At 41.9% G+C, this 15,960-nt stretch overlaps 1 protein-coding gene across 26 annotated transcripts in view; it reads left to right on the top strand.

Annotated features, from left to right (window-relative positions):
* Positions 1–413: 413 nt before the first annotated feature.
* The window catches only part of LOC114691931 (ABI family member 3 binding protein), a 211,628-nt gene continuing 196,081 nt past the window's right edge, over positions 414–15,960 (top strand). For 12 of the 26 annotated variants that reach the window (XM_037209699.1, XM_037209682.1, XM_037209684.1 and 9 more), the window contains exon 1: positions 415–614. In XM_037209699.1, the coding sequence (XP_037065594.1) occupies positions 536–614 (79 nt within the window). In that variant the 5' untranslated portion in view covers positions 415–535. Of the gene's footprint in view, positions 615–15,960 lie in introns of all 26 variants that reach the window. The other 14 variants (XM_037209689.1, XM_037209698.1, XM_037209695.1 and 11 more) reach the window with 4 other exon arrangements.

Here is a 15,960-nt window from a genome sequence, read left to right as displayed (position 1 = left end):
ATGTTAGACCTGCAGAATAGTTCAAAGTATATTTTCATGAATTTGCTCCCGTTTAGAAGGCAGGACTTGGATTGGTTTCCTGGCTAATTAAAAACAGTTTCCTTATTAATAAAATTCCATTTTATATGTTAATGTTTGGATGGGTCTAAGTATGCCTTTTTATTCTTTAAACTAGTTCATCAACTGTTTCAAAGTGGCCTGGGTGGAAGTTCTTTCCTGAACAGAGTGGTCATAATTGGTCATAATTGCAATTCTTGTATCAGAGGAAACAGAGAAGGCAGACAGTTACAACGCCGCAGAGGGAAATGTGATGATATGTTTTTGCTGTTGTGCCTACTTTTTTTTTTTTTTTGAGTGTGTGGGAAAGGGTGTGATGTCATCCTGTCTCCACCCCCTGTGAGTAAGCCCACGGCAGAGCTCCGTGCAGCCGCCCGCCCGCCCGCCTCTGTCAGTGGAGGACGGTCCACTTAAATGCAGTTCCAGGCTTGCAAGGCACTCAGGAGCATCACTCCCCGTGTGAGCAGGCAAATGCAACATGCTCTCCAGCCTGGGGTGTCTGCTTCTCTGTGGAAGTATTGCCCTTGCCCTGGGAAATGCACAGAAATTGCCAAAAGGCAAGTAGCTCGCATCTTTTGTCTTTTAAAAGTACGATTAAGAGTTGCTTGTTTTTAACTGTTGATGTGAAATATGATCTGCTTTACAATATGGGGGAACTGAATTATTCTGCAGAAAGCCGAAGGACTTTCACAGGGGGCAGTTTCAATGTTGTTTTCTCTTGGCCCCCTGTTATTAACTTTGTTGGCAGCTCCTTCTAACTCTAATGGAGCATGGTCACAGCAGCTGAGGTAGTGGAATTCAAACTACAGTGTTTGTCTATCAAATCGGCTTATAAAAACGGCTGTTGTAGTTTGTTAGAGTTATTTAGTGCTTTCAGCCCCATCCGCAGAGACAGTGGCTGGTTGGCTAAAGCTTTGGGAAAAGCTTGTTCTGAAAGATGGACTCTTTGGCGTAGGTCTCAAGCATACCTGCGGCGTAGGGACTGAGGGAATGTAGCCAGGTCAGACCCAAGTAAAATCCCGAGGTAGCAGGAGTCAGGGCTGCCCAGGGGCCTCTGGAAGAAGGTTTGATTTGCTGGACAGGACACTCCCCCTTCTCCTGCCTAAACTGCTTATTTTAGTGTTGGTATTTTGTTTACAAAAGTCATCAAAAGAGAAGTAATTTTTCTAAATTTAGACCCTAGAAGCAATCTTTGAAACCAATTAACAGTAAATCAGGAGGCTCTCGCCTTGTCCTGTCTGTGAACGTCAGTGTTGAGTACACTTTTGCTTCTTTGCTGAGACACTTCAGGTCTGTGAAGGCTTTTTACGGCTGCAGACTGCTGTAGTCAGCAGGATTATGAAAACCAGGCTGGAATTTACCGTACAGTTATGGTGGGTGGTATTAGAGGTGACATATGGGCACAGACTCAAAGTCAAGTCCAAAAGAAAAGCTGGGGGTCAGAGTGCTGAAGGGCCATGTCTGTGTCCTCTCCCTGGAGCTTCAGCCTAGGGTTACCTTGTCTCAAATGCAAAGTGTCCTTTCTTTTGGTTGGTAAAGTGAAACTTGAATCCAGAATGTGAAGGCGGAAGCATTTGGCTAGTTAGAGTCTCACATGAGGATGAGAGCGTCAATAAATGGTGAAGAAAACCTCTGTTTTGAGCAAATGATTATGAAAAAAAAAAAAAAGAAGAAGAAATCAAGCACTGTTCGATTTTTTTTCTACTGTGAATTTGGTTCCTTGATCATAATAAAGTGTGACTTAATCCATAATTAATTGTTTACATTGCTGCAACTTTTAACAGCATTGCCATTTAAAAGGAACCTGTGGGTATGTTTTTTTTCTCGTTATTGTTTTTTAGTTTCAATCCTGACAGGTGTTTTTATTTTACTCCATATTTACTGTGTAGGGGTGATAAACAAGTTTGGTCACTACATAGTTATGTTACTTCCAAGTGCCTTAGTTTTCCGGTCACGGCACTTGATAGAGACCTCTAAGTACAAGTCGCCTCTGCTTGTAATGATAAAGCATACATATTTGTCAATAACTGGGACAAAACTCTTGTCAAGTGTATTGCCCATCAGTGCATTTGCATCCAGCTTTCTTTGGAAATGTTTTAACAATCTGTAGTTTGGGTTACTATCAATGAAACATCCAATTATAACGATTATAAAATAAATGGTTAATCCCTTTATGTTAATTTTCTTAAAAGGTTTTGAGGACATTTCTTTAAGCTGGTCACCTTAGTTAAAATGTGTTCCAGAATGTCCTGCAATAGTTGGGGGGTGGGCAGATGTTTTCCTTCAATAACTTCGGGAGCTTTTCATGCTTATTTTTTCTTGCGTGCGCGGGGTGTGTGTGTGTGTGTGTGTGTGCCCCCCCATGTTACCATCCTGGATGATCTAACATTTCTCAAGAAAAAAAAAAGTCTACCCTTTTAACCCATTGTTTACCAAACCCATTTGAATGATAGTCCTCTTTCTAGTCAAACAGCTATGATATCTTTACAGAGACTGTCTGTGACAGCTCCCTTTTGAAAAGGTGTTAGGATAGGTTATTCCTTACTGCCTTAGAGTTTAAGACCATCTGTGCTTAAGAAGAGCATGGAATTTAAGAGCTAGACATTAATGACCACTGAACACAGTCCATTCCAGATTTTTGCATTTATGGGCCAGTAAAAATGCATGCAGGTCTGACGAGCAGGGTTATATTAATAGGGGTGATACTTTACTTTTGCTTTGTGAGGATGCTCAAGCAGGGGGAGAAATCTTTCTGTTCAGAAAAGCAAGCCATTTCCATAAGTTTAAAAAATAAATGAATTTAACTAGACAAACTAGTTGGTCCATTTTCTATCTTTTTTTTTTTTTTCTCATTTTATTGAAGACTGATTAAAAACTTCATCACAGGCCAGTATTTGGAAAACACTGGCTTATCTTAAGTATTTTGATAAATGAAGACACCCACAATAGGGGAGTTTTAGTAACTTCCCACGTTAATGGTGGAGCCAGGAGCAAATACTAACATTGCTTCCTGCCAGGTAAATAGGACCTCTGACTTATTCTAGTAATCAGGTCTGCAGCGTACATGGGAATGCTACCTCTCCCTTGAATCATACCCTTCCTCATAAAATAGAGGAAAATAGACTACAACACCCTTAAAATTACCTTGCAGCATATCCCAAGAGCATATCATTTTATATATGTACTATAAATAAACATATACGTTTTACTTGGTTATTTGTAAGAACTCACTTGTTACATGTCATATGACTGTTTACATATCTAGACACATATCTTATTCTAAAAATATGTTGTTAGAAAATTTTTGTTTTTAAAAGCTTAAGCTTAAAGACTATTAATAATGTATCCTTCCTTATCTTTATACATGGATGACTATATGCTTTGGCAATTTATTGATTTGGATCTCGTATCCAAACTGTAAGAGTTGTGTGCAATCGCAGGCAAGGAGGCATGTTCCTGATGGAGAGGTGACAAGATCGGCAAGTGCTGTTCCATATGGTAACATTGGGGATGGCATCCACTGCCTTGTGTCCTGACCATCCTTGGCCCACAGGACAGACACAAAGTAGGAATGTGATCATGGGACTGTGGGATGTGGAGTCCTGGGCACATGGCAGAGGTAGTAAGCAACTGGCTCTTTGCCTTGAGTTGTTACTCAAAAGAGTAGAAATCCTTGGCAAGATAGATGTACACAGAAGGCTGGAGAGATGATTCAGCAATTAAGAACACATCCTACTTTTGCAGAGGACCTGAGTTCCGTTCCTAGCACCCATAGGGAGCAGTACACAACTGCTATATAAAAGCCTATGACCCCAGTTTTAGAGGATTCAAAGCCTTCTTTTGGCCTCCATGGGTACCAGCACACATACTCATATCCATAAATAGATTCTCTCTCTCTCTCTCTCTCTCTCAATTAAAAATAAAATAATCTTTTTTAAAAAGTCGACAGATGAATCATAAAAAAGTCTTCAGGTAGCTGACTGGTTAGTGGGCTTGATTGGATGGAAGAGGTGATTCCAGTGCAGTGAGATCTTCCTCCTTTTGCACAAAGCCCCTTAGCTTTGAGAACAGCTCGAAGGACTCAACTCAGACCAGAGAACTCAAGCATTCAAAGGACGCCAAGGATGGAGCTGAGAGATAAGAGTATTTGGGGTGAGGAAGAGTTTGGCTGGGAGGTGATGGTATCTTCTTTCGGAGACTCCTGTGAACTTGCCAGCCACTCCCCTTGGGACTAGCTCTTACTTTCCACAAAGTCCTTCTGAATAAAAGAATGTGTCACTCAAAAAGCTTGGTCCACCTCTCTAAAGGACAGGTGATATTTGTGAGGAAGTGGGAAGATGAGAAGGCTAACACCCACTGGGTAGAGAGCTTGTTTTGTTTTATTTTTTATTTTTATTTTTTGTTTTCTAGGCAGAAGTCTCTCTGTGTAGCTCTAGCTGTCCTGGAACTCACTCTGTAGACTAGGCTGGCCTACTTAGAGATCCTCCTGCCTCAGCCTCCAGAGTGCTGGGATTAAAGATGTACTGCTTCCTCTGGCTAAGGCCTGATTTAACTAGAATAATGTATTTGTGTATTTCTGGGGCAGTATTAAAGAGTACATAGGAAGAAATGATTCAACTGAAAAAGGGCTGTAAAAGCACAGGAAATTTATGTTAGTGGCTTTTATAGTTTTAAATGTTTATAGTTCTAGTCCTAATGATTTCTTGATGTGTTTGTTTATTCAAGTACTAATTATTGAAATCTAGGTAAGACTGAATGAGACCAACTGTGCTTTAAAAAACTGTACATTAGGAAGGATCAAATAATCAAATATAGTTCAGTTGAGGCTAAGTTTAGAAACCAATGTTTTAAATTAAAATTTGGTGATGTTGAGTACATGTTCATTAGTTATCCATTCAATAGACTGCTCTATTGAGCTATGAGATACAAAATATTAAGGAATTTTGGCTGTTTTCCTTCAAGTTAATGGACCACAAGCAAACGTTTGATAATACAGTTCATCAATACTATAGCAAAAAAGATGAGCTGTTTCTATAGGGTTAGTGGTTGACAAAAGGTTTGTCTAATCCAGTGGTTCCCCACCTTTCTACTGCTGCGACCCTTTAATACAGCTCCTCATGCTGTGGAGACCCCCAACCACAAAATTATTTCTGTTGCTACTTCATAACTGTAGTTTTGCTACTATTATAAATCACAATGTAAATATCTGATATGCAGGTTATCTGATATGTGACCCCTGTGAAATGGTTTTTGACCCCCCCAAAGGGGTTGTGACCCCAGGTTGAGAACCACTGGTCTAAGGCAAATGTGGGGTATCTAATGAAGGGAGAGCCACTGAGGTCACGTGACCCACCCAGTTGGTTCTGTATGGGTCCCCAGCCTCCAAAAGAATTGTTTTTGCTTGTTCTCTGATTGGCACTGATGAATGCAGGTGCAAAAGAAAGAGATGAACTTGATGAATCTTAAAATAAAGGAAAAATTAAGAAGTAAGATAATCTGAGAGATTACTAGCATAGTAAAAACAAAATCTTGTCTTTTAACAAGCATAATAAACTAAAATAAGTGGCTTCAGCTACAAAAGGAAAGTGCTAAGTATAAGACGGAAAACAATGGCTTAAGTACATAGATGTTATTGAAATAACGTTAAACATATAACTACATTTTTATGTTACCTAGCATGATTAATGCCGTGTTTATATAAATGATCCTCTCACCTATGATGTATTTTATTACCTTCAGTAGTACATTATCTGCTGTGGTGTAAAAGTTTCCATGAAATAGGCAGCTCAGAAAAAATGGTTTTATTGTTGGAAAGTTTCTGGCTTGCTGGGAATTCTCATTCAAGGTCTTACATGAGGCTGCAGTGAAGGTTCTAGAACTGGGTTTTCCCCGAAGGCTCGGCTGGGAAGGATCTACTTCTAAGATCATATGGTAGGAAAAACTCGGCCCACGGAGGGCCACTGGTGTGAGGGTCTCACTGGCTTTTGGACAGAATCACCTCAGCCCTTGGCTGTATTGGCCTTTCTTCTGTGGTCATGTACCTAGAACGGTCTGCAGTCAGAATGTAAATCACAACCCTACGTAGCATAATCACAGAAGTAAACATCTGAAACGCTTGCTGTGTGCTTTTGGTTAGAAGCAGCTCAGAGGTTAGAAGGAGTTGCATTCCCCAGGTTAACTTAAAATGAACTCACCATAAACGCGCAAAAGTCTGTTTGGTATCCCGACATCATACAGTGGAACTGTGAACACAGAGAACTTCACTCCAGGGAACACTCTGGGTTGAGCATGAACACCCCAGCAGCTTCCCACAGAATTCAGCCACTAGTGACAGATGTGTCACAGGCCAGGTGCCAGTTAGTGTCCCTATATGGCTGGAGTGAATTCAGGAGCAATCCTGGAGAACTGACGGAAGTATCTTAGAAAAGCCAACGTCTCCAACGTGAACCTTCCTTCCTGTTTGAAAGAGTCCAGTCAATGCCTGGATTCCCTGGTCTACGTGGAGAGACACATGAAGCATATTTTCCCCAATGAAAGGTCTCTTGGTGGATGCCACGTTTCTCAAAGGGGAGAACATAAGAAACTGTGACCTTCTTCTTTAAAGATGAACAAATATTAAGCAGTCTATACTTACAGACTTGCTACACAGTCCCCGTAACAGGTTTCTGAGGTGTTTGTGGAGTGGCTTGGAGAGGAAACATAGGAATTACCCTAAGATTAAGTTACATTCGTGTCTGGCAGAAGAATATGGACTGTATTACTGGATGTCATGAAGAGAACTTAGATAAGCTAAAGGACCTTTGTTCAGAGCCCTTTTATGTTAATAAAACAATTAATAAAAGTTAATAAAACATGTTCTTGGCGCACAAAGCAAAATCTAGATTGCACAAAGAAAACATTTTTAGCACGATACTGGAGTGCTTAATATCAGAAAGTATGATGTTTAATATTAAGAGGTCTATGGACAGTTGAATGCTAACACACTGTGTGTGGCTTTTCTCACCTTTTGTGTTTCTTGTGCTGGAGTGATTCATAGAAGGCACATGGCAGGTAAGGTTGGCCCCTGGGTCCCAGACTACAAAGTCTCATGGACAGAAAGAGTCAGGAGTCCCTCCCTAGCTCTTTGTGGTTGCTTGGGTTTCCCACCCAAACCCTTCCATTGTTAGACTGCTGACATGTTCTCCACGGTTTTCCCGTCTAGTAAAACCCTGGCATGTATTCCTAGTGGTTGGTGTGGCACTTTCATATGCTTGGCACTAAGCTCAGAGTTGAGGTCCTCTCAGCACATAAACAACAAAGTCCACTAGTGTTTGTCCTGTGGAATTCTGAAAATGGAGGAAAAAGATGAGACACATTCGTAACAGCTTGTTATCATTTTCCTGTCAAGGACTATACATCTGAGGCCCACCCAGTAAAAAAACAGGGCAAACACACTGATTCCAAGCGTCTTCTAGTTGGGTTAGAAATTAATTGTAGGGGGCTGGAGAGATGGCTCAGAGGTTAAGAGCACTGACTGCTCTTCCAGAGGTCCTGGGTTCAATTCCCAGCAACCACATGGTTGCTCACAACCATCTGTAATGACATCTGGTGCCCTCTTCTGGCCTGTAGGCAAGCATGCAGGCAGAATACTATATATAATAAATAAATTAATCTTTTAAAAAAAGAAATTAATTGTAGAGAGAACTGAGACTTAATTCATGCTTTTGCTACGCATCAGCAACCCTGGCTATACATGAGAAAAACCGAACATTTTCAACTATATAGTTAAGACTGTGCCTTCTATCCAGCAACTGTTTAATTAGTGTGGCTTGAGAGATTTTACAAATAATTCTCTTTGGACATGACCGAGGACTACTGACCTCTAGCTTTTGCAAAACTGCCTGTGTAAGAGATTGATAAATTAAAAGTTGCAGGTAAATTAATTTATTGGTTAAGTGTTAATTTCTATAAATTTAAAAGATTTTTCTTTTTGCTGTTTTATTTCAGGGTTTTATAACATTGTTTTGAAAAAAAAGTTCCTACATCCTTATTAGCCATATAAGAAAACTTGAGGCAAACTGTTTTTTTTCCTTAGTGTGAACACCTAGGTGTGACTCTACATTCATAAATCTCATGTGGTGCCTCATCAACTTTATGGATAGAAAATCTCCGAAGTCAGGGCAGCGAAGCTGTGACCGTGTTCTTCCGAATTGAATGAATAAATTTGTTTTTATCACCTAGTTAATACTCTACAAATCATATTAGGATTAAAAGTATGAGTAATACATTTCCTGTCCTCAGACTTTGACACTGGTTCTGTTTAACACCGTTCTGCTGGAGCAGCAGAGATGCTCGGCAGTGAAGAGTGTTCACTGATCTCGCAGCACGCTTCTCTTCTTTTCCTGCACCTACATGGAGGTTCTCAACTCCCGGAAACTCTTGCTCGAGGAGATCTGACACCCTCCTTTGGCCTCCACAGGCTCCTGTACACCATGTGGAATACTAAATTCACTCAGGTGTGTGTGTGCGCGCACACACACACACACACACACACACGAAACTAAATTAGTAAATACATCTTTAAAAAACTTGGTCATAAAACTTATGTACTTTTATAGGAAGCTGTTGCTAATCTTAATTTGTGGGTCCTCGTGTGTGCTCAAATGTGTCTGTGTGTGTGTGTGAGACTGGATTATGTGTGTGCTATCTGCACGTGTGTGTAGGGGCATGCAGAGCCCAGGGGAAGGTGTTGGGTGTTCTGCTCTAGAACCCATCCCTTTAGTCCCTTTGAGACAGGTCTCTCATTGAACCTGGGATTAGAGTTCTGGCCAGCAGATCTCAGTCATCCTCCTGTCCCCGCTTCAACTGAGGTGACAGGTGCTTGTACTCCATATTTTTTTTTAATTTTCATTAAGTAATTGACATTTCCATGGTTAATCCATCCTTAGCTCTGACATGTAGGCAAAAATGACTTCTTGTAGTATGTTAAGAAAAGCAAAGTACCCCACGGACTCAATCTATATAAAATACGGAGTAAAGCCAGTGTGCAGTGTACCTCCCCGAGTGTGCAGTGTACCTCCCCAGTGTGCAGTGTACCTCCCCAGTGTGCAGTGTACCTCCCCAGTGTGCAGGGTACCTCCCCAGTGTGCAGGGTACCTCCCCAGTGTGCAGTGTACCTCCCCGAGTGTGCAGTACACCTCCCCAGTGTGCAGTGTACCTCCCTGAGTGTGCAGTGTACCTCCCCGAGTGTGCAGTGTACCTCACCGAGTGTTCAGCATACTTCCCCGAGTGTGCAGTGTACTTCCCTGAGTGTGTGCAGCGTACCTCCCTGAATGTGCAGCATACATCCCTGAGTGTGCAGTGTACCTCACCGAGTGTTCAGCATACTTCCCTGAGTGTGCAGTGTACCTCCCTGAGTGTGCAGTGTACTTCCCTGAGTGTGTGCAGCATACCTCCCTGAGTGTGCAGTGCACCTCCCCGAGTGTGCAGTGTACCTCACCGAGTGTTCAGCATACTTCCCCGAGTGTGCAGTGTACTTCCCCGAGTGTGTGCAGCATACCTCCCTTCCCATCAGGCCAGGTTATATGAGTTAGCTTGTCTTTGACCTTTAGATTGAGAATGAATTTTCTACCCATAGAATGCCTTATGATCTCAGACATCTTGCAAATGCATGTGTCTGGGTCCCACATACAGTGGCGTGTCTCCCCTCACTGGGGAAAGGAGTCCTGCTAGGACCCCAGAGCTTTGCCTCCAAAGAGCTGCCAGGGTGGTTTCCAATATCCTTTCCCCTAAATATCCACCTTTGAGTTTCCCGTTTTGTTAGCCGATAAGAGATTTTTCCCGGTACTCCAGGCTCCTGCTGAGCGTCCACTGTACACGCAGCATGTGGGGCTGAGCGAGGCTTCACAGCCCTCCCTTCTCCGAGAGCAGTGGAACCTGCCCTTTAAGGAGGGCTTTGGAATGGCAGCCAAAGTCTCGCTGGCAGAAACTCTGGAATTCAGTCCTGTTCCAAATAGGCTGTCAGTGGTGTAGGACGGTCTCCTTCCAGTTTCCTGGATGGAGTCAAGCCATTCCTAGCCAGATTGTTCAGGAGAAAGCAACCCCCCCTGCATTCCTCTCCCGGTTCATCTTCCCCAGACACGCTGCTGACCGCTGTCACTGAAGTCTTCCCGAAACCCTCATATTTCCACTGGCCTTACAAGACTGTGCGTGCTGCTCCGTTGAGGTTTAATCTGTAGTCCGTTATGAACTGGAAGGATAAATGTTGAAAAGTAACAATATAGTTCGTGGGTAAATAACAAAAGTAAATAGGAGCCTATGCAAGTTAATCAATCCTCTTTGAATGTCAGATTTTTCTCCCTGCCTCTGAAAAGAGAGCATAAAAAATGTCAGTTGCAAAGTATTTGCTTTTGCAAATAAATAACATTAGGTGACTTTACTGAAAGTTTTGATAGTTGCTTTCTGTCTATGGTCTGTATGTGTGGAGGTGTTTATGGAGAGGGGGTGCTAGAAGCTGGTATCAGGTGGCTTCCCCATGTTTTTCACCTTATTTGTTTGACACAGGGTCTCTCAGTGAACCTGAGCTCACTGATTAGCAAGGCCGGCTGACCAGTGAGCCCCGGGAATCCACCTATTTCTACTTTCCCGCATTGGTATTACAGACATGTGCCATCATGCCAGGCCTTTACATGGGTGCTGAGGATTCGAACTCAGGTTCTCATGCCTCTATAGCAAGCACTTTACCAACTGAGTCCTCTCCTCAGCCCCTGATAGTTACATTCCTTTCTCCGCTTTGAGACAGGGACTTACTATGTAGCCTTGGATGGTCTGGAACTCATTATGTAGACCAGCCATGGAGCTCTGCCTGCCTCAGGCTCCTGAGTGCTGGCTGGGATTAAAGGTGTGTCAACTCCACCATGTAGGAGTTTGATAGTTTCATTCTTAAGTTCAGTATGTTAGTTATTTTTCTTTTTTTTTCACAGCTGTGACTGAAATCCTTAAGAAAACAACTTTAGAGGGTTCCCGAGGGTTTATGCCATGGTTGCTCTGCCCCATGCGCTTGAATAGAACATCGTGGGGGTAGAAGTACGTATATGATGTCAGTTCTTCACCTGATTGCCAAGAGGAAGCCCAGAGAGGGGTACAGGAAAGAGCCAGAGACAAGATGCCCCCTGGAGTCCACCTCCAGTAACTACAACCTCCAGCTAGTTCCCACCTACTCAAATTTCTGGAACCTCTCAAAAGTACCATTCCCAGCCGGGGACCCAGGCCTTAACACATGGGCCTGCCAAGGAAGGACATTTTGTATTCAAAGTAGGTAAGAGCCTTGAAACCAAGTACCCTTTGGAAAACTCCACTCCCACCTTGGCAGAGGGAGAGCAAAACAAAGGCCATGGCTTAGATCCTTCTTGAAAATGATGCTGAGAGAAAAGAGTAATGGGCCTGTGATATACCAGCCCCAGAGACAAGATCTGGGGAGTGGACCCAAGGTTCTGCAGAGGCTTTGAACATAACTTTAGCCATCAGCTTCCCACTGTTTCCCTCATCCATGGTCCTTGGTTAGTTTTTATTTGTTCGTTTGTTTTCTCTCTTGCACATATGCATGGGATATAAGCCAGCATGTGGCCTGGCTTTCCCCTGGGATGCCTGCTACAGTTTATCTGGCTGAGGTACATGGTTGACTTGGTCAGAGCCTGATGAGTTACCTCATGGAATTCTTTTTCTGCTCATCCTTGTTCCTTTTTCCCTAAACCTTTGGCCTCCATCCTGGCCTGGCCTCTTCCTTTTCCTTCCTCTCCCTCTTCATCCCGTTGCCTCTTACTACAGGAGTCCTCAGCGCCTTGTCTGGGGCCTCCACTCCAGCCAGTGTCTCTCCTCACAGCTGATTTTCCATCCGTGTGCAATGCACCAAAAGTCATTTCTTTGGAAGACAATGCACACTCTGTCCTGTTGGGGGGAAGGCTGTTTGTGTGTCACGCTAAGAGCCCCAATGGGTTGAAAATACTGTATCTTGCTCATTCATCTTAGCATCAGTGAGCTTGCAAAAACAACACATTGACGTTCTCTGTATCTGTCAGGCAGCATAAACCATAACTGTATCTTTACTTCATAGTACATTCTTAAGTGATATCGAATCTAGATTAAGACATGATGCCCTGTGAAGAAGGAACAGTATATAGGCATTATTAGTGTCAATTTTTACAAGGTTTTCTGCTTGTTCTACTGTAGTTGTTATAGTTTAATGTTTTGAAAAACTTACAGAGGACTGTTAACATTTTCTAGTTGCTCGCTAAGTTACACCTCAAGTTCAAATACCATGTTTCTCTTTATTTGACATGCAACACACATTTCACAAAATGGTGCTTCTCTGTAGAGTGTCCCCAGGAAATGTGATCCTCGCATTGGCAGCCAGACCACAGTTGTAGGCATTTGATTGCATTTCAACATACCAGCTTCCCTTTTTGATCTCCGTCTCTGGCTCACAGTTTTCTTGGCCTGCACTCAACAGGTACTCTCCAAATTTTCCTCTTCCTTTGATTACTTCGACTGCTTGTCTCTGGAGGACTGCCCAGCATGTCTACCATAGTACCTTCATAGAGTTCATTGGCTGGAAGCTTCCTATTAGTTACTTTTCTTGTTGTTGAGACAAAGATACCTGATGGAAGTACTTAACGGAGGAAGAGCTGATTTAGTCTCCTGGTTCCAGAAGGTACAGTCCATCGTCAAGGAGAAAGTATGGGAGTGTTCCCTGACAATCTAGGATGTGGCTGGGTCTTCATGAATCTCAGTGGATCAGGCAACAGAGAGCTTGGGCCTGAAATGGCGAGGGATATATCCCTGAAGGTCAACCCTCTAGTGAATCACCTCCTTCAGCCAGACCCTACTTTCCAAAGTTTGCACAGCCTTTTCAGTTAGGGCTATAAGATGGGGACTAAGTGTTCAGACACATGAGCCTGTGTTAGACATTTTATATTTGAACCATTTTTTTTTTTACATCCTTAACCCATATTAAGAACAAATACATTAAAAAAAACCCAAATAGTCATCCTTTCATGTTCCACTTCTAAACCATCAACTAATGGTAAATCTGATATATTTGAAAGACAAAGTACATTTGTACTGAATAGTTTCAGCTTTTTTATTGCCACTATTCCCTAGAGCATGCAGTATAATCACTATATGACAACAGTTGCATGCCATTAGATATTATAAGTAATACAGGGATGTTTTAAAGTTTACAGAATGATATGAATAGATTATATATAAATGCCACACTATTTTATATTGGGATTTGTGTGTCCATGAATTTTGACATCTGTGACAGGTCCTAGAACCAGTCCCCTGTGGATACAAAGAGATAACTATGTAAATTGATTTTCTGAATCCAGATGAGTGTGCAATTGCACATGTTAATCTCATGCTAGGCTAGTCTGGTTTTCCTTATGATAAGAATAAGAAAGTCCAACAAACATTAAAATGTTGACCAACATATTGAGTGTGTTTTAGAATTCTTCCTTTAGTCTTTCACTGAAGAGAGTGATTTAAAAACAAAACATTGTTTTAAGAATAGCAACATCAATTTAAATATTAACACTGGTACTGAATTATCAGAATGACTAATGCATTAGTTACTTTTTTGGTGACAACATATTTGGCAAAATCAAAATAAGGAAGGAAAGGTTTGTTTTGGCTTACGGCTTGAAACACATTCCATCATGGCAAGGAAGGCATGGTGGCAAGGATAGGTTGAGCTGTGGCAACAGGAACATGGTTGCTGGTCCCACTGTGTCCATAGCCAGGAAGCAGAAAGAGCCAAATGCTGGTGCTCTGCTGGCTTCCACATTTTCTTCAGTCTGGGACTCCAGTCCATGGAGCAATGCTAACCATCCTCAGGATGGGTCTTCACCTCTTACAGCTCCCTGGAAATGCCCTCACAGACACACTTGCTAGGTGATTTTAAGTTCTGTCAATTTGACAACAAAAATTAACTATCATAGATAATAAAAAGATTATGAGTCACTTAGAAAAGTAATACTATGTCATACGACAAGTTAGCCAACCTTCTTTTTTCACATATTTTGGGCAAGAAATCCATTTTTATAGCTTGTCACCATGTCAGTGCTTTTCCGAATGTTTTCAGGCACCCCTCTTAACTGTTTATGAAAAACATGCATTTAGTTGTATAATCCCCTAGCCTTGTCAGCTGAATTGTATTATATAACATTTCTCAGTCGGGCGCTCCATGCCCACATCTGTTTTCACATATGTCAGAAAACCCAAGACAAGTATTTACAGTGGTGTTTACCAAAGTCATCACACTCCATGGCTCAAGTGTCCTGTGCAAGGGCTTTGTGGTGTCCCAGAAACATTCGTTTTAAACATTCCTTTTCATAGCCACAAAAGAAACCACAGACATGAACACTAAATAAACTTCCTGTGAATTATGAAATGATTTAGAAGGCATTAAAAGATAAACATGGGTAGAGCAGAGACATGTTAGGGATATTCTCTCCAGGGAACCTTCCTGTTTTGTGAGTGTCTCATTAAAAAGAGAAACCAAACTTCCACCAAAACCAGCAAAAAATATTGACCTCAGTGTGAGCCTACCCTCCAGTTTTTCTCTTACCTACTTTTCATTAATGATATTTGTATCCTACAAACACACTCAAGGCTTGCTTGTGGAAGACCATTAGATAGATGCAGTAAAATAACGTTATAAGGGGCTAAAGGGGGAGCTCAGTGGTTAGGAGTGTGTAGTAGTTTTGCAGGAGACTTGAGCTCCTTTCCCAAGCCATATCACATGGTTCCCATTCACCCATAACTCTAGCCCCAGGAGGACTCTGACACCTTTAGTCCTAGGCATCTGCACACATGTGCATAGCCTACACATATAATTAAACATAAATCTTTTTAATTTAAAAAAGAACCTTATGAATTGTATTATATGCAAATGCAACTGTTTAACCTGTTTTACCCAGTCAGGTCAAATATCCCTAACCCAAAATCCAAAATCCAAAATGCTCCCAAACTTAACATTTTTATTCTGCCAATATGGATGCCATAAGTGGAAAATTCTGCACCTAATTTCAAGTGATAGGTCCGAGTTAAAATGCAGGTGTACTAGAAGTATGGCGTAAATGTCACTCAAAGCTTCAGTCTATAAGGTATATATTAAATGTATATGAAGTTTATGTTTAGACTTCAGTTCCCTCCTCAAGATATCTCATTAAGTGTGTATAAATATTCTTCTAACCAAAAACAAATTCAATAAATTGAAAACACATTTTTGTTCCTAACATTTCAGATAAAGCATGCTTACAGTATGTTGAGGGTAATCCCATGTGCTCAATAAAGCCTAAGGCATGACTACATCTAAACTCTTTGTAAAGTGTAGCTAGAAGTTTCTCTGGTCCTGCCTGGACCCTGTGACCCCAAAGTCCCACAGCTACTCAGACCCAAGTAAACACACAGAAGCTTGTATTAAGTAAAACTCTTTGGCCATTAGTCAGGCCTACCACTGACTAGCTCTTACCCTTAAACCCATTTTTGTTAATCTATACGTTGCCACATGTTCTGTGGCTTTACCTGTGTGTCATTACATGCTGCTCCCTGGACAGCAGGCTGGTGTCTACTGACTCAGTCTTCTTCTTCCCAAAATTCTTCTTGTCTGCTTATCCCGCCTATACTTCCTGCCTGGCTACTGGCCAATCAGCATTTTATTTATCAACCAATCAGAGCAACACATATTCACAGCAAACAGAACATCCCACAGCAGTGAAGTACATGAAACTGCTTCCATAAAGATGGGGTCTATAGATTAACTGCATGTGACATCTTAAAGGTCTCAGGGAGGATCTGGTGTAGTCTCGGTTATACAGATAGTGCAAAGGTCACCAGGCTATTAACCACCTCCTCTTCCAGTCC

The sequence above is a fragment of the Peromyscus leucopus genome, chromosome 12 (genome assembly GCF_004664715.2).
Source record: "Peromyscus leucopus breed LL Stock chromosome 12, UCI_PerLeu_2.1, whole genome shotgun sequence".
NCBI classification, from domain to species: Eukaryota; Metazoa; Chordata; class Mammalia; order Rodentia; family Cricetidae; genus Peromyscus; species Peromyscus leucopus.
This window is presented reverse-complemented; position numbering and strand designations above follow the sequence as displayed.